The 26,924-nt window shown below is 35.6% G+C and overlaps 1 protein-coding gene and 1 pseudogene across 1 annotated transcript; both read right to left on the bottom strand.

Moving 5' to 3' along the window:
- Positions 1–474: 474 nt before the first annotated feature.
- On the bottom strand, positions 475–4,236 carry LOC117240530 (peptidyl-prolyl cis-trans isomerase NIMA-interacting 4). Its single transcript, XM_033506550.1, has 4 exons — positions 4,088–4,236; positions 3,592–3,748; positions 3,359–3,478; positions 475–692 (listed from the first exon to the last, which is right to left on the bottom strand). Exons 2-4 carry the CDS (start codon positions 3,691–3,693, stop codon positions 534–536), a joined length of 381 nt encoding a protein of 126 aa, XP_033362441.1. The 5' UTR covers positions 3,694–3,748; positions 4,088–4,236; the 3' UTR covers positions 475–533.
- Positions 4,237–9,025: 4,789 nt separating this feature from the next.
- Positions 9,026–9,143, bottom strand: LOC117240534 (annotated as a pseudogene).
- Positions 9,144–26,924: the final 17,781 nt, after the last annotated feature.

The raw sequence follows: 26,924 nt of genomic DNA, 5'->3' as shown, positions 1-26,924 counted from the left end.
CTATTTTTTAAAACTATTAAATATATTTATAAATATAAAATTTATATACATATACATATTACCTATTTATTAAAATAAAGAAATACAGTTGCCTCTTTTGTTCCATATATAAAGTGTTATGTATTTTATTGTTGTAGTATGACACTACTAAACTGCGGATTTTTATGTATTGACGGGAAATTTGAAACTCCAAATTTGTACAGAATGCACACAATATGACAGAATATATAAAATATTCAAAGCACAGTGCTTTTCATATTATTTGGTACATAAAAGAATTGTCAATCACGGTTTTATTTTCTTCATAATATTCTCAAAAATTATTTCCAGGTAATTTGCATAAAAATCTGTAGCCTATATATTATTATAAGTTAGAAAGAATAATATATAGTATATTGCACAAACATTAAACATTTATTTCACAAACACGCACTCATGAACTTTTTTATGAAAATACAAATTATTTGTAATTGCTTAAGTTGAATGTATATTTATACATTAAATATATAGTATTATGCATATTTATAAATTATTCATTTTTTACCTTCTACCATTATAATATGATAACCAAATTTTGATTTGACTGGTGGATCTGTGTAGATTGGAGAACTAATAGAAGAGATTGGTAATGCAAATGCAGCTTCTTGAAAGGGCCCAACCATTGATCCTCTAGGCATCCACCCAAGGTCACCCTTTTTTAAAAATTTATTTTCAAAATTATAAATTGAAAATGTCTTTTTTTATTTTCAGAAATAATATAAATATATATAAAGAAAGTTCACACAATTGTTAGTAGAATTTTTCTCATAAATGCTAAGTATATGAAAAACATTTCTTTCATTGAAAGAACACAAATTTTTTACACGCATATAAATTTTAGGTACACATATTTTTATACAATTTAAAAGCACATATCAAGACAAATCCACACATATGATAAAATGATTTTCTAGTTTACACAAGATTAGAAATCAGAAAACTACATTTTGTATTGTTTGTATTTGCTAATGTTTTTTATTGATAATATATAGTACATTGAATGTGCTGCTATTGTGTATTGTCCAAAATATATATTTTTAGCAGAAAAAGCACATAATTACAGAATAGTTCTTTAAAGAAATTTTCTGAACAGTATGCTTAAAGACAAATAAATTGGAATGTGTGGACTTGTGAAGTGATTTTCCCAAATTCATTATTTCTGGATTTCATTTTGAAGAAAATTCTAAAAAAAAATGTATAATGCCAAGGATAGAACGATTTATACAGAAAATTTGTGGTAATGTATGCATCGATATTTTGAACAACACTGCTAACAGTCCCTAAATATAGTTCCACCACAGCGTGATTCTATATCTCTGGGCCAGATAAATTTTTTTTTTAAATCTACTTTTTTGTTTGTGATGTATATCGAAAAGTATAGGTAATGATAGAAGTACGAGTATAATACTCATAATATTAATATAATGGATAATTTGTAATATATAATTGATGATGATAATTGATAATAATATAATGGATGAGATTTATTTTAATTATTTTATTTACATATATACATGTTATGGGAAAAATAAAAGAATGAGTGATCTAACCTGGATGATCACACAAAAAATAAAAAAATTCAAAAGGAGGAAAATGGAGAGAAAGCTTAAGAATTTAATAATGTTTTTAAAAACACATTGTACTTAAGGCTTGTATTAAAGGGCAATATGTGTAATGGTATAGAGCAACCATTAGTACTAAGAAATCAATAAAAGAATCTTCTATTTTATTTGGATTTCCAATGTGATTTATATAGTCTTCTCTTCTAATAGCAATGCATGGTAAAAGTAAGAATATGAGTGGTTTTCACTTTATATCAAGGCTGTCTTTCATTTCTTCTCTTTTTTAGGCATCTTTTTATTTTATCACTGATTTTTTTTTTTATTTTTCCCATTGTTACTACATATAAGTGAAGTGATTAAAATGAATCCCATCAAAATCGGAGGTCTCTTTTCCACAAGTACATTACTATAATACCTCTAAAGTTTATAATTTTTGTCATAAATAATGTTTAATAATGTTAAAGTAATTACTTCAAGAAAAACTGTACACTTTTCCTTTTGTACATCTGTGATCTGGAGACTGCTGTACGAAGAGAATAGAGTTTAGTGAAAAAATTCAAAATAAGGAGAGGTCCATATTATTGTGCCCTTGAATAAAAATTTTGTTTTGGGTTACAAGGTCTAGAAACAAACGAGCTATAAATAGATTTCTATTGCTGTTTCTTGTAGCTTTCAGCTAGAGCTACATAGCAAGGTTAACTTTTTGATAATATCCTTTGCTATAAATATGTGAACGTGCTCCCTATCATACTTTCTATTGTATTGCAACACTATAAGAGTGAGGATCTGGATCAGCATACACTATACCTATACTTATCTCAATATATTTTTCTATTACAAATTCATCCACTCGTTCCTCTATCAATCAACCTCAACAAATAATCTTCCAGCAAATGACTAGAATGCATTATATTCATTGCAAGGATCAAAAGTCTCAAAGAAAATATGATTCGTAATTCAATCATTTCCATGGAAAAAAATGTTATAGATGCTCTCAGTTTTTAAACTGACATTTTTGGTATGTTTACATTTTGCAATCAAATGCAGGAAAAATAGCATTTATTGTCACATGTATATAATTCGACAAATTCATCAGCATTTGATAGTCAAATATCAAAGTATGAAAGTGAAATAAATTCCCTCATATACCCATGAAATTGACATTCATATTAAAAAGATTTGAGTAAAAAATTAAGTGTTTTCAGAAATAAGTCATTTAACCAAGTTTTTTTGTAGATAGAGTATATTATATAATATTATAATATACAATAAAATTGTATAATATTATAACAAACCCTATATATAATTATTATAATAGAATATATAATGGCCAATTTTGTTTTTTTAATACAATGCAATGAAAAAAATGTTAACTTTGGAATTTAAGGTCAAAGTTAATTTTACAGCTACTTCTTTCGCTAATTTTTACAGATTCAGATACAGATGATACTCATAACAAATCATTTTCAAATGAACATTTTCCAATATTTTAATATCTAGAATTGAGTGTATATCAAACATATTTTATGACATCCTGTTTATTCTAGTAACATAATAAATGCAAGAAAAAGTAAGAAAGTAAGGAATTTCTTGCCTCTAAAATTGCAACTACTCAAAAATAACTACAAATGAAGTATCCTATATGTAAGATGCAATACATTATAATTATACATTATACGAACATATAATGAATTAAAGTTTATCATTTAATACTAAATTTATCATTTAATAATAATAAAGGTAGCAAATTACATTACCCCAGATCTTGCTTTATCTTCACTATATGTAGCAGCAATTTCATTAAATTTTCCCCCTGCTTTCAACTTTTCCAATGCTTCCAGAATTTTTGATTGTTTTTCACAGAGTATGTGTCTAACCTGTAAAATCAAATAATTAAAAAAGAAGTAAAATTAAACAATGCATTTTATATATCTTTAATATGTATATTCAAAAATGGTTTTATAATTTGACACGAATATAAAACGCATACCTTCACAGCATTTCCTCCTTTCTTTTCTTCTTTGCCGCTATTACCATCTACAGCTTTAATTTTATTTGTTTTTGTAGTATTTCCACCTTTTTTTGGAGGCATAGTTAAATTTCTTATTCGGGTCAAGGTATGAAATATAATTTAACCTAATCACACACTATTAAACATTAATTAGTTAAACTGTAGTATCTAATTATGTAGTTTGTATAATGAAAATCAAATGTAAATGAAAAAAAATAAATTCATAAATGTAATTATAAAACTAATTTGCGCTTTTTTCATTAAATCTGAAATATGTTTTATAATACCGTTATTCTGTTTTTTACAAAAAGTATTCCACAGGAAGTAATAAATTTTTACATTATATTTGGCAAGTTATTTTAATTTATAAAAATCATTCATAAAACATATATTATATTATTAAGCACATACATCTAATGAATTGTTATTATTAACCGAACTTAATGCAAGTATCGTGACGTACATGCATACTTACATACGTGGTTGAAGTTTAGCTTCGTTATTATCATTGCTTATATTTAGAGTGCCTGTAGAGAGTGGTTGTAGCTACGATCACCAGTATATAATCCTATAATAACATAACTCAGATATAAACAGGTCTCAACTCGAGGGTCGCTAGGAAAAATCGTCTAAAAATTTGATCACAAGAAATCAACATGTAAGACAACAAGGTTCTCGCTCTCGCGGAACAGACAGAAATGAGGAGAATGTTTCTGTCTCTGTCTGAGACATTTAGGGCATATCACATATACACAGATTGTGAACCTTCTCATTTTCTATGTCAATTTTTCATATTTTCTATGCTTTCGCTGTATGGGCGTTAAGACCTGTTTATATGATTGTGTTTTTAGCAGAGATGTATGGGAATATTTTCAGATCAGTGTTAAAAATGTTGAAAGATAGACATTGCGAATAAGGGCCTCTGGTGATCAATGTCTGCATTGTTCGCTAATTTCGTCTCCGGTACTCTTAATGAGAGAAACAACTATAGAACGAAAGGAGAAATGTGCAGTCTCGCGATTCTAGTTCATACTGGTGAATAGTGCAGGAGAAATATGCACATGGCACGCAGCACTGGTAGAGCAAACTTACATATGTACATCTTTGTGTAAAACATATATATATATATTAAATTCTCGTAAAAGTTTTCAATTTGCTTCTGAAATGAAATTTTCCAAATATTGGCATAATTTTCTATATTTTTAAAAATAACTTTTTGGTAGGGAGTTCTAATTGACTACTTTTCAAATTTTCGTTAAGAGATTTCGTATTTTTGTTTCATCTTTCATAATTTTTCTCTTGGTTTTTTTTCATTCTTTCGCTGGATACGAAATGAGGAATGTCACCTTTTGCAATACAATGTGAAATGTTCATCTTAATATAATTCTTCCAATTTTAACAAGATCAAAATTCATAGAATTAACAAATTTGTATCATTAATGAAAGTACGATGGATAAAAAACGTGGCTCGTTACGTGGTTATACAAATTAGTCGTTACATCTTCATGTTCTTACACCTTACCTATAGTTAGTTTTTCTATTTTTATGGTTTTTGTAAATGAACATGTAAATCAGATACCAGAGATCCATACATTTCGTCAGAAATATTATTCATTGATCACCGATTTACTATTTAACAATTGATATTTAGGTTTTACTACAACGAAAACATTAACGTGACGAAAGTAAGTATAATGTTAAATCTAAAATATTATCGTGTATAAAAAATATATTGAAATTATGGCATCATTTCATTGACCCATTATCGTTTGAAAGGTAATATTCTCTTTTATGTGTAAAAAAAGTATAGTAAACAATTAATTTCGCTTTTTTAGACAACATATAACTAGTTTTATTATTGTGTGATTTTGTTATTTTCATACTCGTCTATCTCTGATAGAGAAGTAAATATGAATTTTTCTGCAGAACCGTACAATTAAATAAATTCTTGTAGTATGGAACTCTAGGTTCTTGTCTATGCTAGTGTGCAACCAAACATGGCAGATCTCTAACTTCGAATTTAAATACGTAGGTTTTTGTATATGCTAACGTGTAATCAATAAAGCAGATCCCTAATTTTCTAGGTTGTTGTACATGCTAACGTGTATTCCTTTTACCTCTAGGGTGTATGGTGCGGCACTTGTAATGTGAAACAACTAAAACTGCGAACGTGACACTCTCATTTCTTTTCTGCTTCTAGCAACAGTTCATAGATGGCGAATAACATTTGATCTTTCCTTCCCTACAAAAAATATAGTAAAAAATTAATTTTGTTCTTAATCAACTTACAATTAGTTTCATAATTGCGCGATTTTGTCATTCTCACACTTGTCTATCTCGGAAAATTAATTAATTAATTATAAATAGATATTAATTAATTATAAATTAATATCTACAAAAGTAAATATTAATTTATCTATAGAACCGTACAATTAAATAGATTCTTGTAGAACTCAATAGGTTCTTGCTTAAGCTACTGAGCAACCAAACAGGGCAGATACCTAACTTTAAGCTTAAATACATAGCTTCTATGTTCTAAATTGTAACCGAACAATTTTATAAGTTCTTATATATGTTAACGTTCATTCCCTCATTTGGTTGCGTGGTGCAGCGCTTGTACTGTGAAATAATTAGAACTACCGGCGTGAATATTTTCATTTCCTCTCTGCTATGCGTGATATGGATATGTTTATATAAACAGATTTCGACACTCATATATTGAAGCCTAGGGGAAGCCGTCTGAAAATTAAGTCATGACTAGTTATGAAAAATCAATATGGGAGACAAGAAGGTTCTCGTCCTGTGCATGTGTAACATGCTATAAATATTTCAATAGAGATAATGATACTCTATTCATCTTTCATTTCATTATTTCATTATTTCTCGTTCGTTAAAATCTCTAGGAAGAAAATTAAGAAGATTCGTTATTCTCGGTTCGTTAGTTTCATGAAGAAGACTTTGCCGTTAGTTCTGAAATACACTTCTGCGTTTAAATGTCTCGGAAATCTTTTCAATTCTCACGCACTCCGGCGATCAGAGCGGGTTTTCAATAGTTCCTACAAAATGTCAAATTTCCACGAATAAGCAAGTTTAATGATCAACTACCAGTTCTTGTGCAAAACGTCGCGCGGGGTTGTTTACTTCTACGAATACCATGGTTATTTTCTCTACGGCTTGTAGGATTTAAGCTGCCGCTCATACGTCGTTCGGATTGAGGATCACTGTGCGCTCTGCTGCTTAGGCAGCCTCGCGTAAGAATGTTTGCTCGCGCACAGGGATATATCGGTTAATTTTTAATTGTCAATAACTAAAAGATAAAGCCGAAAACGTAATTTTTTATTCTTGATTTTTATCTTAATTTCGCTTCAAGATTCACTCCTTAAATTTTTTTTACATCTTTAGCTGAACACTCTGTATATTCTATATCTAATTGTTATCGATAACGAAATATTTACAAAAATATTGTTCCAAGTTCAACTACATATTTTAGTTGTAATAGGGACTCAAAGTAATGTTTAGCATTAATTGGTTATTTTTAACTAAAGTTAAAAATAGGCATGATTTAAATAAATAAAACATAAAAATTGTGGAAAACGACCATCCTGATGGAAACTCTCAAAAATGCTTATACTGCCAACTTTTTCATTGCCATTATTGTTGTTTTCATAAATATGATAATTGCTTTTATTGATTTACATTTAATGCCTGAACTATATTTTGAGAGGGATTCACTGCTTAAATAGCTTTATCTAAAATTAAATAAATAAAAGGTTAATCTATCAAAATATATATTATGAAATAAACAAGCAATAATTTAATAATGATAATATTCAGTAAACAAAAGATAATGTTTTATACCACAGAAATTTTTAAGCGTATATAAGTTTTATAATTCTCAGAATAAAACTGACACATTTTCATATAAGCGACATCTCTAATAAATTCTTTAATATTTAATTTCCTAATTTACCAGTTTTTCTTGTGCTATAATTGAGCTTACATAATTTTTAATAAGTTTTAATCTGAAAAATGTCCACAAGTGAAATTAGTGATCATCGGGATTGAGTTAGTAACTTTGGTTTTTGAAGAAGAATGTTCTAAAATATTAGAAGAAAGAAGAAAAGAACGTTGACCTTGTCGGCATTGCGCAAAACATAGGATTCAACAGCGAAAACGAATGAAGGTCGATCAGATTTCCTTTTACAAAAATTTGATCAAAAGACTGATCACATGCTTCATTGGAAATGTAAAACTTACGTAATTAAAATCATTTTCAACAATGAAGACACTTTTTTACCAATTTTTATGAGAATGGTTCATTCCCGATTCAAAGGTGTAGAATGCACCTGGAATAGCCGCAACAAAACACTTCTTAACACTCTATACATAGTATAAATATAAGGTTTTTTTATGGTTATGGCTCCCATTCAATTTTCTATAACTAACATAATCTCATATGTTTTTCGGCCTTTGAAAGGAGGGAGGGGGGCTTACAAGTTATTTTTAATAACTAGTATAAACTAAACTAAACTAAAATTAATAAGTATCCTATAAATTATGTTGTAACCAACGAATTATTGTTATTAATAGATTTAACACTTATCTTTAAGATTTTACTCACTTAAAACTTCGTTTTGCGCGGAGTTTGTTGTATAATTGTTGTTACGTCGGGCGACCCTCTACCTAGACCAGGCCATACAGCGCGGGCCAGACGGAAACCAGATGTCCGCTCATCCTTACTGCATACCCTCAATAGTCTTAAGGACCCATCATAAATCCCAGTAATTTGCTAGCTAAGGTCCTTCAAACCGAACAAATATCGTTTTTCCAAATTATTTTCTAAACACTATTGTCTACTACGGCTTGACAAGGGAAAGTTAGTTTTTCTCACGTACGATGCTTCCTACTAGCAACTTTCTATCGAGGGCGGCTAAGACCCTTCCTAGTCCACCAACCTTCGTTTATCCAATCAGAAGCAATGTATACTGCCCTCACTTTCCTGACCAAAAATGTCATGAACAAATCCGATGGTCCCGTGCGCTAAACACACCCATCGCTTTTGTTTTAATATTGTACGTGGAGGAAATCCGCACGGACGCCAGGCCACTTCTGGGGAAAGCGGCGTGGTAGTGTCGGACTCCAACCGACTAAAACCTTCACGATAACCGTCCCGGCTGCGATCGAGAGAGGCCCGGGAACCGCTGTGAGCGTGGCAACGGGGCATCTCCCGCGCACCTAATACCACTGCTGATGGAGCGGTGTGTGACCATTGTCACACCGCGCCTCGTCGCCGGAGCCGCCGTGCCACGCGGTTCCCCTACTGGACTGCTTGGCGGCCCCAAGGCGCTGAGCCGCCAAGCGCCCAAGCCCGAACCCCAGGGGGGGGGGGGGGGAGGGGGGGCCCAGCGCGTTTCGCCAACGCCACACGAAGACCCAGGCGATCACCCATCCAAGTACTATCCGTGCCCGGCGCTGCTTAACTTTCGTGATCTGACGGAAACGAGTGCACTCAGCGCGGCCAGGGCGTTGGCAGACACACCCATCGCTAGCTTTCCTCCGACACAGCATCGTCACTGTACTTCACTTCTTCCACAGCACCCAAAAATATACTACCGAAGCGTCCTGTTTTGCGACCCAGTTTCCAGGACAAAAACAACAAGTAAGAACAAAATCACATAGAAGCTCCGCTCCTCCAGCGGCTTAAACCAAAAGATATATCCAACACGAAAAATGTAAAGCGTCAACAACATATTACAGCATGGCTACGTAGTACCGTTGCGTATCGGTACCTCTGCCTAAGATACCATTATATAAATTCACCGTTTATTGTGAACACTATAATGTATTCAAAATTGTATATTGGGTTTTAAATAAACAGCTTAAAAAAAAAAAAAAAAAGTACTTCACTTCTTCTACACCGCTAGAAAAGTCATCTATTTCTTCTGCACCGCTAGAAAAGTCAACTACTAAAGTACAAAAATTTAACGCCTAACGTTTAAGTCTAAGCACAACGCTAGAGGAGTGTAACTCACATCAACTATCTAAATCGGTTCTCGGTATTGTCGAACATTCACCTCCTCTATTAAGTATCCTCGAGTGCTACGTCCACTAACATACTAAATTTAACTATAAGAGCCTTGCTCTATTGTGCATATCTATCTTATCTTCGTGCGACAAAGTGTCATCTACGATTTATATCTACTCAACAGTGTAACTTAAGTGTTGGAAATATATAATTTATAATTCTGTGAATCACAGTGTTATACTAACTGAATCTTTTTATTACTACTAACTATTATCTTAACCGAAATCAGGGGATCGATAAACTCGTGGTGTCGATTATTATAATCGTAACGGGAATTTACGACTCCCGTTGACGTCTCTCCTCGCGATTGCGTCTCCCCGCGATTGGTCGAAAATACAATTGTACTATTTTCATATTGCCTGCTTTTGTTGATAACTCCTCTCATCCATTCCTTTCCTTTTCTCAAGCCTTTCAGTATTAGCAACTGTCCTTTGTAGTTCTTGTCAATTCCCTATTAAATTTTCCATCGTCTCTTCCTCTTCAGTGCATAACCTGTATTTGTTTTCTCCGACCATTTTTTAATATTTATCTCTCTTTATGTCACCGCATCTGAACCTTCGTATTACTCTTTAATTTCTTGCATTGTATTTCATGATCAAAAACGTATTTAATACGTATTGCTCTGTATCTTTGCTTGAATTTCTGTTTACTATTTTTTCAACTGCTAGTAGTATACTAGCTTACTACTATTGCCCTTGTTTTATGGTTTTCTGTAGTTCCTCTTTCATTCTCTCAACTTGCTATATTCTTTTTCTTTTATTTATTTTCAACATTATGTTATTATTTTGTTCTTGTTTTTCCCCAGTTTTTTCTTCATATTTTTCCGAAGATGTCCTGTACCTTCACTTCTTCTAGGATAATATATGCAGATGTATTGCAATCCAATTCTAGTATCCATCTTATGTACTTTTATTTGTTCTATTTTCTCGATTTTAGTCGACATCTCCGCTCCATATAACAAAATAACTCCTATAAAGCTTCTAAACAACAATATGCTTCTCCCACTGTTGCTCCTGAATTTCCATTCGCATATTCTACACACTAGCCTGTTGATGGGCAACAAGGATTGTGTGAGGGCAATAAATAACATACCCAGATATGATACTAAACAACCATTACCGCTATTTCTAATAGAACTTGAACCTAAAAACAATAACAAGCAAATTTCTGAAATTAAAAATGTTGTAAACACAATAATTACAGTCGAGCCACTCAGGCACAAAAAAGACATACCGCATGTATGCGGTGTCAACAATACGGACATACAAAAAATTACTCCAACAGAAACCCCGCGTGTGTCAAATGCGCAGAAATGCGTCTAACAATGAACTGCTCATACACGGGAAAAACAAACGATGTAAAATGTTACAACTGCAGTGAAAACCACCCAGCCAGCTACAAAGGCTGTATAGTCAGAAAACAACTTCAACGTAAAGTGTCTCCGCCGTGTCGAAATAGGACATACAATAACTATCACAAACTACAAGACAGCGCAGAAACTGAGACATCAACAAATGTACAGCACGTAATGAATATCAACCACAATAATACCAACACCATCGGTAGCCGAAGCTACGCGCAAGTAACCAAACAATTTATTTTTTTTATTTTTATTTATTTGTTGAAATTACAATCAATTCTCGCGTTGAGAATTTTCAGTTATTTTTCTGGCGTGGCGCAGTGACATGGCTATTTATTTACAATGAGTTAATACTATTATAGCTAGATATAATTTATAAGTATTATAAGTAAGTGCATATGCTTAATTTGGATAATTAAGTGAATCTGACGTTTAGATCTAGCGGGTAGTGCCTCTTCAGCCTGCGAGTTTGGTCCGTCGTGTGGAGTAGTCCAGTGATTAGGGGGTTTTGGTGTTTGTTGATTCTTTTGCTGTATCTGTTGCTATATTTTGCTATTTCCTCTTTGACGGTGGGTATCTTGAGGTCGCGGTGTATCGTTTCATTAGTTACATACCAAGGTGCGTCAATTAGGGATCTTAGCGTTTTCGATTGAAAGCGTTGGAGTATTTCTATGTTGGAGTTGCTTGCTGTTCCCCATAGTTGGATTCCGTAGGTCCAGACAGGTTTTATTACGGTCTTGTAGAGGGTAATTTTATTCTGTATATTTAGTTTGGAGCGTCGGCCCGTGAGCCAATAGAGTTTTTTTAGTTTGTCCTTTAGTTGCTTCCTTTTATCTGAGATGTGTGTCTTCCACGTTAGTCTCCTGTCCAGGGTCATGCCCAGGTATCGGACTGTGTCCCTGCTAGGAACTGTTGCATTGTTGATGGTGACCTGGGGGCAGGTTTGTTTTCGGAGCGTGAAGGTTACATGTGTGGATTTCTTTTCGTTGACTTTGAAGCCCCATTTGTGAAACCACTTTTCCATGGAGTCGAGACTTCGCTGGAGAGTGGATGAGGCTATTACCGGGTCAGCGTGGGAAGCTAATAGCGCTGTGTCGTCTGCAAATGTCGCTATTGTTATATCATTTGATATGGGTAGGTCGGCAGTGTAGATGGAGTACAGTAGGGGTCCGAGGACACTACCTTGGGGTATGCCGGCTTCTATTGGGAATGTTGCGGAAGTGGCGTCTAGGTATTTAACCATGAATTGTCTATTGGTTAGGTAAGATTTTAGGATGGAGTAGTAGGGGTGGGGTAGGATCTTTTTAAGTTTGTATAGTAGCCCTTCATGCCATACTTTATCGAATGCCTGTTGGATGTCTAGGAAGACCGCTGAGCAATATTTTTTCTTTTCGAGTGTTTGGCTGATCGTATGCGTTAGGCGGTGGATTTGCTCTACTGTAGAATGATGTTTTCGGAAGCCGAATTGGTGATCTGGGAGTGTTTTCAAGTTCTCCAGGATTGGAAGGAGTCGGTTCGTGAGCATCTTCTCGAATAGTTTGGACAGGGTAGGTAAAAGACTGATTGGGCGATAGGAGCAGGTTTCGTATATCGGTTTAAGTAACCAAACAATCAACACCCTTTGTTACGTTGCGTAACACTCTACCTAGACCAGGCCACACACGGCGGGCAAGATGGCAACCAGATGTCTTCGGATACTTACTGCGTACCCTCAATATCCTCAAGTACCCTCCATAAATCTCCGGAATTTCCTAGTCGAGGTCCTTCAAACCAAACAAACATCTGTTTCCGAAGCATTTCTAAAGACCATTGTCTACCACGGCTTGACAAGGGAAAGTTAGTTTTTCTCACGTATGATGCAACTTTCCTCCCACTAACCACTTTCTCTTGAGGGCGGTTAAGACCCTTCGTTTAACCAATTAACAACGAAGCCTATTTCCCTCACTCTCTTAACTAAAATCGTCACCAACAAATCCGATGGTCCCGTGCGCTAGACACACCCATCCTTAGCTTTCCTCCGCCACAGCATCGTCTCCGAACAGTACTGATTTTACATCCTTCGAACAGTCAACATCCCTTGACCGGGTATACACACCCGTAGATCAGCCACTCATTCATCTCGTACATACGCACCAGCGTAACTGCCTTCGTTATAAGTTGTTGGAATAAACGGTGAAATATAACTTACTAGACTGTGTCGTATTCATTTAACCATCTCTGTTATCTTAAGCGAAACAGGGGAACGACTACTTCGCGGCGTCGATTAACCGAATCCTAGCGAGAATTTACGCCTCTCGCTGACGCGTTTTCCTCGCGACCGCGTCTCTCAGCGAACGGTCGTAACACCCTTAGACAACCAAAAACAGAACAATAACATCAGTGGCGCTACACAAATCAAAGAACTACTAAAGCAATCCATCAAAAACACTGAAATGCTAACAAAAATGATAAGCGAACAAAACTCGGTCCTCAGACAGCAAACACAACAAATCACAGTCATGCTACAATTACTTACAAACATGCTAAGCAAAAAATAAAAATGGACATGCTTAAAGTAGCAGCCTGGAACTCTAACGGCCTACGACAAAGGGTCCTAGAAACTAAAACATTCCTGTATAACAATAATATCGACATACTACTCGTATCGGAAACACACTTCACTACAAAAAGTTACACAAAAATACCGTACTACACCATATATGATAGCAAGCATCCCTCAGGAAAAGCACACAGAGGGACCGCAGTAATAATAAGAAACGACATTAAACAGTACTTACACAGTCAAGTTATTAAGGAATATATACAAGCAACCACCGTTAATGTACAAACTAGCAGCAACCATTTACAGTTGTCAGCAGTATATGTACCACCGCGACACAAAATTACATCGCAAATGTGGGAAGAGTAGTTTCAACACTTAGGTGACAAGTATATCGCAGCTGGAGACAACAACTCAAAGCACACACTATGGGGATCAGGAATCACCACACCTCGAGGTAAAACCTTGGAAAAATACATTAGAAATAATAACCTCAATATATTATCCACAGGAAGACCGACATACTGGCCGACAGACCTGAGCAAAATACCTGACCTACTAGATTTTGTAGCTACAAAGGGACTACACGCAAATAAACTAAACATAGCACCCAGCCTCGAGCTTACCTCCGACTATACGCCCATAATCATTACATACAGAAACAAACCAATACTTTACAGCAACTCAGAGACGCTATGCAATAAAACCACCAAATGGCAAACATTTAAAGAAATAATTGAGAGCAAAATCAGCTGCAACATTCCACTGAAAACACCTGAACACATCGAACAGGCAGTCACAGCACTGACAGAAACTATCCAAGAAGCAGCATGGACAACCACTATACCTGAACCAACCAACAGACAAACAAAAATAATTCCACCGGACATACTTGAAAAAATTAGAGAAAAAAGAAAAGCGAAAAACATAGAATACGGGAAAACAAAAAATACCTAAACAAACTTGCAAAGGAAATAAAAAACAAAATAAAAGAACACAACAACAACGAATTCACAAAATTCATAGAGTCACTCTCTGCACACAAGAATTCCAACTACCCCCTATGGAAAGCCACAAAGAAATAAAGAAACCAATAAAACTAGTCCCAGCAATCAGAAAAGCAAACAACACATGGGCAAGAAGCAACGAAAAGCAAGCTGAAGAATTTTCCAACCACCTTTACAACACATTTACACCACATAATATCAACAACAGCAACCCCAAATGCCGTACGGACGAGGATGCGCAAACCACTAGTACTTCAACTGACAAACACTACACCATACTTAAAACAACGGCACAAGAAATTAGAAATATAGTCGAGAAAACAAAAAACAATAAAGCACCAGGATTCGACCTAATCAATGGTAAAATCTTGAAAAACCTTCCGCCAAGAGCAATAAGACTAATGACAATATTATTCAATGCAATACTAAGAATCCAATACTTTCCTAAACTATGGAAACTAGCACACATCATAATGTTACCTAAACCAGGCAAAGACCCATCAAACTACATCATACAGACCAATATCATTACTTCCTGTGTTCTCAAAATTACTAGAGAAAGTAATTTATAACCGCATAAAACCAATAATAGAGAAGGAAAAATTAATACCGGATCACCAATTTGGATTCAGAAACAAACACTCCACTATAGAGCAAATGCACAGGCTCATTAACGAAATAATACTAGCATTAGAAAACAAACAATACTGTATTGCCCCCTTTATTTGCATTTGAAAAAGCATTTGACAAAGTAAACCACGAAAGCCTACTACAAAAAATCAGGAAAAAATTCCCGGAGCAAACATACCAATTAATAAGATTCTACTTAAGCAGCAGAACCTTCGTAATAAAAATCAAGGACACATACTCCGAAGTCAAGGACACCAAGGCAGGGATTCCGCAAGGAAGCGTCTTAGGACCAATACTATACACACTATACACGACCAACATACCAACAACTAACAATAGCAAAATACTGACATTCGCGGATGACACAGCTGTACTAGTCAGGCACACTAACCCTGCAACAGCAGTTACATTACTATAAGAACATATCACAAAAATAGAAAAGTGGTTTCAAGCAAAAGAAATTAAAACAAACCCCGATAAATGCAAACACATTACATTCACACTGCAAAAACAGAAACCACCAAACATTGTACTAAACGGCACACACATAATACAAACAAGGCAAGTCAAATACCTAGGACTCCACTTAGATACACGACTCACATGAAAACAGCATATTAAAGCAACAATAGACAAAATACAGATGGCAAGGAGACAAATGTACTTGCTAACAAGTCGAAAATCCAAACTAAGCATAGAAAACAAACTAAAAATATATAAAATTGTCATAAAACCAATCTGGACGTACGGAATAGCATTATGGGGAACAGCAGCAATGAGCCATATAACCAAAATAGAGGCAATGCAATCTAAAATATTCAGAACAATAGCAAACGCGCCATGGTACGTTAGAAACGAGGACATTCGGAAAGACCTGGGAATACCAACGGTCAAGGAGGAGATTAACAGAAGTGCAAGAATGTACAGAGAAAGAATAGCAATGCACCCGAACCGGCTGGCAGCGGAAACGATCAATACATCAAGCATAAAAAGAAGATTAAAAAGGAAACACCCAACAGATCTCACAAAGGACATAACCTAACAAACACGATGATGGTACCCCGCTGGGGGTAGCCACCCACATGCTATACTAGGATACCGCTATAATATTTTACCAAATGTCCTACTGGACAAATTGTAAAATTTAAATAAATAAATAAATAATAATAAAATAAATAATAATAAATTAAATAAATAAATAATAAAAAAAAACCCGAAACACATAGGCGACATCCATTGCTGGTGTGCGCCAATTACATAACGACACCAGTTGCGACGTAAGCGACCGGCTCCTACGTAAATTGATACATATTCCACAGACAACTGTGCTGATATCATGGACAACAATCGTTCTTTTCCGACAAGCAAGATCTAAATGTTGCGTTGCAGATGGTACACGCGTCTGACGTTTAATTGCTTCAGAAACATCCTTATGACCCGACCATAAAAGCCAAATTAATACTTATTAATTTCTATTAAATATTTTTATTTTAAAAATATATTTTTATCGGCTACAAATGATTAAAGATTATTTAAAGCTAAAATCAAAGTTAAAGTAATCTGTAAAATACGTTAAAAACGCTTAACTCTACATACGTATAACTTTTGAAATACCGAGTGCCTAAAATTAAGACTTGTATTTTCAGAATCTACGCATTGAAAACTATTAAACGGCAATTTAAAAAGGCAATTTTATTTCCATTAAGACTAAGTTTATTCGCGAATTATAAGCGTAAATAGTACATAGTTTATATAATTAAGATCCAGGACCAACTCGTTGAAAAGCTTCAGATCTATTTATTATTTCTATTATAAAGGGTCATATGCGGCGGATCTGATGATTTCGGCGGACCGCGTGCGTCATAAATTAGCAGCAGAACCTCAAGGAGATTTCCCGCAGCTTTATGAAGGTCCTTTTTTGTTTGCGAGACAGTCTTTACTTGCTCCCACAAACGAAAGAACATGATACACAGCGCATTCTGTCTATTACAATCCGTAAAATCAATCGCTTTATCTATAATTTAAATAGTATATGTTGCAAATTTAAGTATGCCAGTTACACATGAAAATTTCATCGAAATCGGTTAGTTACAAACGGTTAAAAATGATAAAGATCATTTAAGCTATATATTGTAAAACAGATGTGTTACGCCGGGCGACTCTCTACCTGGACCAGGTCATACACCGCGGGCCAGACGGACACCAGATGTCCGCTCATCCTTACGACGCACCCTCAATAGTGTTAGAATTTAATCTTGGGATTAAGATTAATAATCTGTGGAAAACACAATGTTTGTGTTTGAAATAATATAATGTGATATTTATTAAACAAGTGTTACACGAATTATAAATGTGCGTTCTGGAATGTAGACAGTTGGCTAGTTATTCAGTATAGTGACCCATGGCCCTTGAAAAGGTTTAGAGCCCCACTCTCTATGCAGTAATTAGTGTGACCTGTGTGGGTGTCTGTGTGGCGTCACATGTGGCACAGAACCTTCTAGTAGCTTCTCGACGTGCCCATCTAGAATGTTCCATCCATATCCTCACGTTTCTTCCGGCGTTTTTTGAAAAAGTATGCACGTGCTAACTGCCGTGGTGCATCTCACGAACGCACGCTAGTGGGGATGGCGCTGGGCAACGAACGGAAGAATCCGTACGGTCAATCACCTTATCTGCATGCGATTGATATCGTTGTATTCCAACAAATAGTCTTAAGGACCCATCATAAATCCCCGTAATTTGCTAGCTAAGGTCCTTCAGACCCAACAAATATCCTTTTTCTAAATCACTTTTCTAAATCATTGTCTACTACGACTTGACACGGGAAAGTTAGTTTTTCTCACGTACGATGCTTCCTACTACTTTTTTTTGTGTACGTGGAGAAATCCTCATGGACACTCCGATGTTACAATAATTGCGTAACAGCAGAGTAGTGTCGGATTCCTACCTACTAAAACTCCACGATGATCATCTTACGCGTATGACAGGGGTGCTCCAGGAACCTCTTATGAATTAACTTCAGTTGCACCCCCTTCCCGCATTCTTTTGTTCTAGCCGGTCCTAATACTTCCTGACTATTGAATTGGCGTTAGGGGGACGGCCATTGCCCCTAGCGCTGTCTCTCCTTATTGATATTCACCGAAGGCTTTGCCTTGTGTGCTTCGATCATCCAGCGCCCCAGAGGGGCCTATCTCCAAGGGCGAAAATGGCTTCGGTGCGTCTCGTCTTCGTCAACACCTCACGGAGCGGTGGTCACCCATCCTAGATCGCTCCGTGACCGCTGCTGCTTAACTTTCGTGATCGGCCGAGAACGAGTGTTTCCAGCGCGACTAACGGGCGTTGACGTACGATGCCTCCTACTAGCAACTTTCTATTGAGGGCGGCTAAGACCCTTCCTAGTCCACCAACCTTCGTTTATCCAATCAGGAGCAATGCATACTGCCCTCACTTTCCTGACCAAAAATGTCATGAACAAATCCGATGGTCCCGTGCGCTAGACACACCCATCACCAGCTTTCCTACGACACAGCGTCGACACTGTAACTCACTGCTCCTACGACATCAGGAGAGTCAAGTCAAACTTCTTCTGCGACATCAGGAGGGTCAAGTCAACTACTAAGTCTTCATCTAAGACCGAACGGTTAAGTCTAAGCAGAACGTTAGAGGAGCGTAAATCACGTAACTATTTCAGTCGGTTCTCGGTATTGTCGAACATACATCTCTACTAAGTATACTATAGTGCTACATCCACTAATACACTAAATTCAATTATAAGAGCCCTGCTCTAGCGGGCATATCTATCTTATCTTCGTGCGATAAGTTGTTATCTATTTGTATCCACTCAACAGTGTAATCTAAGTGTTGGAAATATAAAATTTATAATTCTGTGAATCACAGTGTTATATAAACTGAATCACCCCTATTATCTCAACGGAAATCAGGGGATCGATCAATTCGTGGTGTCGATTGCTATAATCCTAACGGGAATTTACGACTCCCGTTGAAATCTCTCCCCGCGATTGATCGAAACTACAAAATGTATGTACAAAGGGTCTGTGTCAAGAACCATAACTATTTAGCGCAGCGCAGCTTCAACTGGCTGAGATTGAATTGGCAATGCGATTGTTTAGAAGAAAACACGAGAAAATTTAAGGATGGCAAACAATTCGACTAGTTCTTTAAAATTCTTTCTTTAAACTTTAAGAAGTCTATGAACTTAGAACCCTTGAATTTTGGGTGTGTATGTATACATTTATAGTGTAAATATTCATTAACTTTACTGTTATTACTAACTATGGTTTTCGTGTACGTACTTGGAATAAAATGTTTTAATTGAATTGTTACAAGTAAGAAAAGCCTACATCACATAATCCATGGAACAACGACTAAAAGTCTTGGAAGATTTAGAAACATTGCCAATTGCAGTTACTAAGAAATATAACGAAAACGGTTTAACAATTTGTAAGGTGAGACAAAACGTTGTAAAAATGGTGGATTTTGCTAGCAAACCTAAGGTACACAAGGAAAGACAAAGAATGAAAAAGCCTATATATGAAAAGCTGGAATACCGCTTACTGATGTGGTTTAGGAAGAAAAGGGCCACTGAAGATTTTATACCTGATGCTTTGCTATTGGCGAGAGCTGCTGAATTGAGAGATGTTCTGGGGTTGTGCTCAAATGTTAAAGTGAGGAAGTGAATTTCGGTTATTGAAAAATACCACGACAGACTAATGCGAGCGCATGGAAGAAGTTTTTTTTTTATTTAGTTGTTTACATTCACAATTTGTCCGATTTGGACATTTGGTAGAATTTTTTGGCTGCTTGATTATCATGTGGGTGGCTACCCCCAGCGGGGTACCACCTTCGTGTTCGTTAGGTTATATCCTTTGTGAGATCTGCTGGGTGTTTCCTTTTTAGTCTTCTTTCTATGCTTGATGTATTGATCGTTTCCGCTGCCAGCCGGTTCGGGTGCATTGCTATTCTTTCTCTGTACATTCTTGCACTTCTGTTAATCTCCTCCTTGACCGTTGGTATTCCCAGGTCTTTCCGAATGTCCTCGTTTCTAACGTACCATGGCGCGTTTGCTATTGTTCTGAATATTTTAGATTGCATTGCCTCTATTTTGGTTATATGGCTCATTGCTGCTGTTCCCCATAATGCTATTCCGTACGTCCAGATTGGTTTTATGACAATTTTATATATTTTTAGTTTGTTTTCTATGCTTAGTTTGGATTTTCGACTTGTTAGCAAGTACATTTGTCTCCTTGCCATCTGTATTTTGTCTATTGTTGCTTTAATATGCTGTTTTCATGTGAGTCGTGTATCTAAGTGGAGTCCTAGGTATTTGACTTGCCTTGTTTGTATTATGTGTGTGCCGTTTAGTACAATGTTTGGTGGTTTCTGTTTTTGCAGTGTGAATGTAATGTGTTTGCATTTATCGGGGTTTGTTTTAATTTCTTTTGCTTGAAGCCACTTTTCTATTTTTGTGATATGTTCTTATAGTAATGTAACTGCTGTTGCAGGGTTAGTGTGCCTGACTAGTACAGCTGTGTCATCCGCGAATCTCAGTATTTTGCTATTGTTAGTTGTTGGTATGTTGGCCGTGTATAATGTGTATAAAATTGGTCCTAGGACGCTTCCTTGCGGAAATCCTGCCTTGATTTCTTTAACTTCAGAGTATGTGTCTTTGATTTTTACTATGAAGGTTCTGCTGCTTAAGTATGATTTGATTAATTGGTATATCTGCTCCGGGAACTGTTTTCTAATTGATTGAAGTAGGCTGGTGTGGTTTATTTTATCGAATGCTATTTCGATATCCATAAAGAGTGCCGTGCAATATTGTTTTGTTTCCAGCGCCTGTAGGATTTCATTGACGAGACTGTGCATTTGTTCTATTGTGGAGTGTTTGTTTCTGAATCCGAATTGGTGGTCCGGTATTAGATGGTTCTTCTCTATTATTAGTTTTATCCGGTCGTAAATTACTTTCTCTAGTATCTTAGAGAACACCGGAACTAGTGAGATTGGTCGGTAGGACTTGGTTTCGTGTGGGTCCTTGCCTGGTTTGGGTATCATCACGATTTGTGCCAGTTTCCAAGTTTTTGGAAAGTATTGTATTCTTAGTATTGCGTTGACTATTATTGTGATTTGTGTTATCGCTTTTGGCGGAAGGTTTTTCAAGATTTTACCATTGATTAGATCGATTTCTGGTGCTTTATTGTTTTTTGTTTTCTCAATTATGTTTCTGATTTCTTGTGCTGTTGCTTTGGGTATGGTGTAGTGATTGTCAGTTGGTGTGCTAGTAGTTAGCGCATCCTCGTCCGTATGACTATTGTGGTTGCTGTTGTTGATATTATTGTAATATCGGAATATATTAAAGGTGTAATTTTGTTCGATTAATTATAATTTATTAATAATGGATTGGAAATACAGATATTAGTTAGACAGAGAAACGATGTTTGATTAACAGGAAAACTAAATGCAACGCTCGTATTTACATCAAATAACTTGACAACTATTTGGTAACTCTCTCTCTCTCTCTCTCACTAGCAACTCTAACACTCGACGACACTCGCAACTCAATTCTAACGACTCTATGCTTCGACGTCTCGATCAACTCTGCCCCTCGCCAATGCATTACTGCTCGGTCGTGCTCGCTCTTGCTCTCGTCCTCTCTCTCTCTCTCACACACACACACTTTTCGGCTCACATACTCTGGCCTCTCGATTGCCACTCCTTGAAATATTAAACCGTACTTCTGTTTTGACGCTGCTTATCTTTTCTCGCGTCACTGTTACTAGGCGCTCTTGGATGTAAACAAACCACAAAAAGACGACGTACACGGTGTTTTCCAATTTCAGCCGATCTCCAATCAAAGCTATTCTACGATATTACAATATGTGGGGTAAATGTGTTGCATAGGTGGTTGGAAAATTCTTCAGCTTGCTCTTCGTTGCTTCTTGCCCATGTGTTATCTGCTCTTCTGATTGCTGGTACCGTTTTTATTGTCTTCTTTATTTTTTTTTTGTGGCTTTCACACACTGCTGTGTGTGCAGATAGTGACTCGATGAACTTTGTGAACTCGTTGTTGTTGTGCTCTTTTATTTTGTTTTTTATTTCTTTTGTGAGTTTGTTTAGGTGTTTTTTGTTTTCTTTTGTTCTGTGTTTTTGCCATTCTGCTTTCGCTTTTCTTTTTTCTCTAATTTTTTTCGAGGATATCTAGTGAAACTGTTTTTGTTTGTCTGTTGGTTGTTTCAGGTATAGTGGTTGTCCTTGCGGCTTCTTGGATAGTTTCTGTGAATGTTGTTATTGCTTGATCGATGTGTTCAGGTGTTTTCAGTGGGATGTTGCAGCTGATTTTGCTCTCTATTATTTTTTTGAATATTTACCATTTGGTGGTTTTATTGCATAGCTTCTCTGTGCTGCTGTAAAGTATTGGTTTGTTTCTGTATGTAATTATTATGGGCGTATGGTCGCAGGTAAGCTCGAGGCTGGGTGCTATGTTTAGTTTATTTGCGTTTAGTCCCTTTGTAACTGCAAAGTCTAGCAGGTCAGGTATTTTGCTCGGGTCTGTCGGCCAGTATGTCGGTCTTCCTGTGGATAATAATATTGAGGTTATTATTTCTGATGTATTTTTCCAAGGTTCTGCCTCGAGGTGTGGTGATTCCTGATCCCCATAGTGTGTGCTTTGAGTTATAGTCTGCCGCTGCAATATACTCGTCACCTAAGTGTCGGAAGTAGTCTTCCCACATTTGCGTTGTGATTTTGTGTCGCGGCGGTACGTATACTGCTGACAACTGCTGTTAGTCTGTACGGTAACGGTGGTTGCTTCTATATGTTCTTTACTGACCTGGCTGTGTAGGTGATGTTTAATGTCGTTTTTTATTACTACTGCCGTCCCTCCGTGTGCTTTCCCTGAGGGATGCTTGGTGTCGTATATGGTGTAGTGCGGTATTTTTATGTAGCTTTTTATTGTGAGGTGTGTTTCTGAGACGAGTAGTATATCGATGTTATTGCTGTACAGGAACGTTTTAGTTTCTAGGGCCCTTTGTTGTAGGCCGTTAGAGTTCCAGGCTATTTTAAGCGTGTCTATTTTTATTTTTTGCTCATCATGTTAGTAAGTAATTGTAACAAGACTGTTATCTGCTGTGTTTGCTGTCTGAGGAGTTCGTTCTGTTCGCTTATCATTTTTGTAAGTATTTCGGTGTTTTTTATGGAATGTTTTATTAACTCTTTGATTTTTATAGCGTCGTTGCTGTGGTTGTTCTGTTCTTGATTGTCTAAGGGTGACGACCGGTTGACTACTTCCGCGTAGCTTCGGTTTCTAGCGGTATTGGTGTTAGTGTGGTTATTGTTCATTACATACTGTGTATTTGGTGTTGACATAGATTCTGTGTTGTCCTGTTGCGCGTGGAAATTGTTGTGTGTCCTGTTTCGAATTGGCGGAAAACGTTTGCCTTGAAGTTGCTTTCTGACTACGCAGCCTTTGTAGCTGGCTGGGTGATTTCCACCGCAATTGTGTCATTTTACGTCGTTTATTTTTTCCGTGTGTGGACAGTTCGCTGTTAGGTGCTTTTCTGCGCATTTGACACACGCTGGGTTCCTGCTGCAGTAATTTTTAGTGTGTCCATATTGTTAACACCTCATGCATTGTGGTATGTCTTTTTTGTGCCTGGGTGGCTTGACTGAGATTAGTGTGTTTAAGATTTTTTTAATATCGTAAATTTCCTTGTTGTTTTTAGATTCTAATTCTATTAGGAATAGCGGTAGTGGTTGCTTCGTATCGTACCTTGTAATATTGTTTATAGTTCTTGTTTGGTGGCCCTTCTTTGCTAATTCGTCACTTAGTTTTATTGTTTTGATTTTTGGGTCCAGTCCTCTTATAACTACTTTGTAGCTCCTTTCCGTTTTGAACTGGTACGTGCGGTATATGGCATTTTTTCCCCTTAATTCTTTTATAACTTTTCTGTAATTTTCTGGTGTGTTTGTTCGGATTTTTATTTGTTCTAGTTTTGCTTGTTTTAGTGTGTAACTATCCTTTCCAACAATATTGTTAAGTTGATCGATAAGCGGATCTATTATTTGCGCCTCAACAAATGTTGGTGGTGGTTTTGTGATGTGTGCTGATTGGGTTGCTTGTTGGGTCGACGTCTGATTCTTCTGTTAGCGAGCTGAAGGAGTTTCTTAGCGGTAATTCTTGCAGCCATCGCTGCTTTTCCATATCTAGGTTGGCTGTTATTTTTCTTTTTTTGTTATAGCTGGCTACCTTCCAGCTTTCGTCCTGTTGAGTTGTTGCTTTGTTGTTTTCCATGTCAACTTCTATTGTGGCTGAGCAGTCCTGTCCTTGGTTTGTTGGTTGACTTGTTTTTAATGTATCTGTTGTTTCGTGTATGTAATATTGTTCTTGTTTGTTTATAATTCTTATCGGTGGAATATTTTCCATAGTTGGTTTGCTAGTCTTCTTGATATAGGACACGGGTTTCCACCGTTTGGCTATAGGCGTAACCGTTCGTAGTTTTCTCTTCCCCACTTGCCGCACTTTCTCCTGAGCACTGTTTCACACGCCCGTTTAGCTCGGCTGCTCGGGCAGAACTGCATATAGTGATTTGGGTGAGAAAATCCAACGTTTAAACGAGCTCTACACCACAAGACTTTCCTTGAGAGGGGTGAGCTCGAGAACTAGCGTGAAAAAATTAGGTAGAAAAATAATGTGAGACAAATCAGCCTAATATCTTCTTGATGTCTTGGTTCGAAATACTGAGATTTGTTTATATTAAATATATATCATTGAAGCTGCGCTTGAAAAAGATACTTTTCAAAAGTAGAGAGGACACAACAAATTTATCATCAAGTTGTTAATCAACATGTCAACTAAAATGACAAAAATTATTCGTATTCAGTTTAATTTTTTATATTAGTTTGAGAATTATATTATATAATTATTCACTTTAATTATATCAAATATAAAGGTTCAACGTTACTTGTTAATATTAATTTTTTATGGGTTTAACAAAATTTTTGCGTTAGGAAATCCCTTCAAAGAGAAATTTATAAACTTCTCAATTGTAAGGGTTAAAGAGTAAGGATCAAACGTAATATTCATAAACAAAGGTCACGAATTTCATAAATATGTACTTAATTTATAGCAGTTGGAATTGTGTGCAATCTAATTGATATTCACACTCTGCAAAAAGAAGTTGTAAACAATGATAAGAAGGAAATACGTAGGTAATAGCGTTAGAGTTCTTATGGTCTCTAGCGTAAATATCTTACCTTCGAAGTATTATTTGCCCGCGTAAACAAACATAACTGTTTCAAAATTAAGACTACTTTTTTATTTGTCTTAATTTTTCAGTACTATTATTTTTTATTATATTTATTATTTTTATTTATATAATAATATATAACAGAGTTATAAAATTTTCATGTGATTAGAATTCTCATATTTCCCATAGTAAATATTCTTAGGTCATATTTACATCTCGGATAAACAATAAACATCTATTACATTGTGCACATACATACGTTTAGTGAATTTTTACACCCTATCTGCGAGACATTATACAATTTTCCCCTTTTAATCCGCATTTGTACATTAAGAGTATAAAAACTCAATTTCATATAAAGTTAATTTCTGGAACATAAAATATAGTAATTTAAATGGACTTGTTGTTAGTCGTAAATATAAACTTAATAGCGAAGTAAAAGTTTATAAATATTTACCTTCTCAATGCACGATATATTCACTTAAAAATTGCATGATCAAATTTTTATAGATGTTATTAGTAATACTCTATATTTCAAAAAGAAATTATATTTATAACACGTTCTTACTTTTTGTATCTTGATTTGCATTTATTTGATACTTAAAGTACATAACGAAAAGTGTTAAATGACATTATGAGAAAGAGTGAATTCATAAGGAAAACAAATATTCATTTTTAAATATTCAAAATATTTCCTTTTAATTTAAAATATTTAAAATATTTTAAAATTCTTTAAGAGATATTGCGAAGCTATTATACGCCGTGTCACATTTGCATTACGTTATGATAACTATTATATTATAATATATATGTATATGTTGTTTACGCCAGGTTTAAACAGTTGTCATATGTACAGGGTGGTTGGTAACTGATGGTACAAGCGGGAAGGGGGTGATTCTACGCGAAAAAAGAAGTCGAAAATGTAGAATAAAAGTTTTTCGTTTCAGGCTTTGTTTTCGAGAAAATCGACTTTGAATTTTCGCTCGGTACGCGTGCGGTACGTTATAACGGATCTCACTGTAGATCGTTGTCTCGATGAAGAAATTAAAAAAAAAATTTTTATTCTATATTTTCGACCTCTTTTTTCGCGTAGAATCACCCCCTTTCCGCTTGTACCACCAGTTACCAACCACCCTGCATATTTCACTAGCCAATTATATTATTAATTATAACAGAATTTTTTTTTTATTTATTTATTTACATTTTACAATTTGTCCAGTAGGACATTTGGTAAAATATTATAGCTTAGTGATATAGTAATATAGCATGTGGATGGGCTACTCCCAGTGGGGTACCATTTTATAACAAAATGACTCACAAAAATGTTCGAACACCCTTTAAAATAGAATATTTTTTTCAGAAAATTTCTTTAAAACCGCGTTTTGAAAAATTAGGACGATTAGTTTATGAAAATTGATTGATGCAGAAA

The sequence above is a fragment of the Bombus vosnesenskii genome, unplaced genomic scaffold (genome assembly GCF_011952255.1).
Source record: "Bombus vosnesenskii isolate JDL3184/JDL3185 unplaced genomic scaffold, Bvos_JDL3184-5_v1.1 scf7180000014758, whole genome shotgun sequence".
In the NCBI taxonomy this organism is placed as follows: Eukaryota; Metazoa; Arthropoda; class Insecta; order Hymenoptera; family Apidae; genus Bombus; species Bombus vosnesenskii.
Note: the sequence above shows the minus strand (reverse complement) of the source record. Positions and strands in the feature narration are given on the sequence as shown.

Excerpts from the sequence above, each read along its gene's own strand:
- LOC117240530 (XM_033506550.1), bottom strand. The coding sequence starts at position 3,693 with ATGCCTCCAAAAAAAGGTGGAAATACTACAAAAACAAATAAAATTAAA. Across the intron at positions 3,479-3,591 it reads AAGGAGGAAATGCTGTGAAG|GTTAGACACATACTCTGTGA; the intron begins GTATGCGTTTTA and ends TTGATTTTACAG. Across the intron at positions 693-3,358 it reads AAGATAAAGCAAGATCTGGG|GGTGACCTTGGGTGGATGCC; the intron begins GTAATGTAATTT and ends TTTTTAAAAAAG.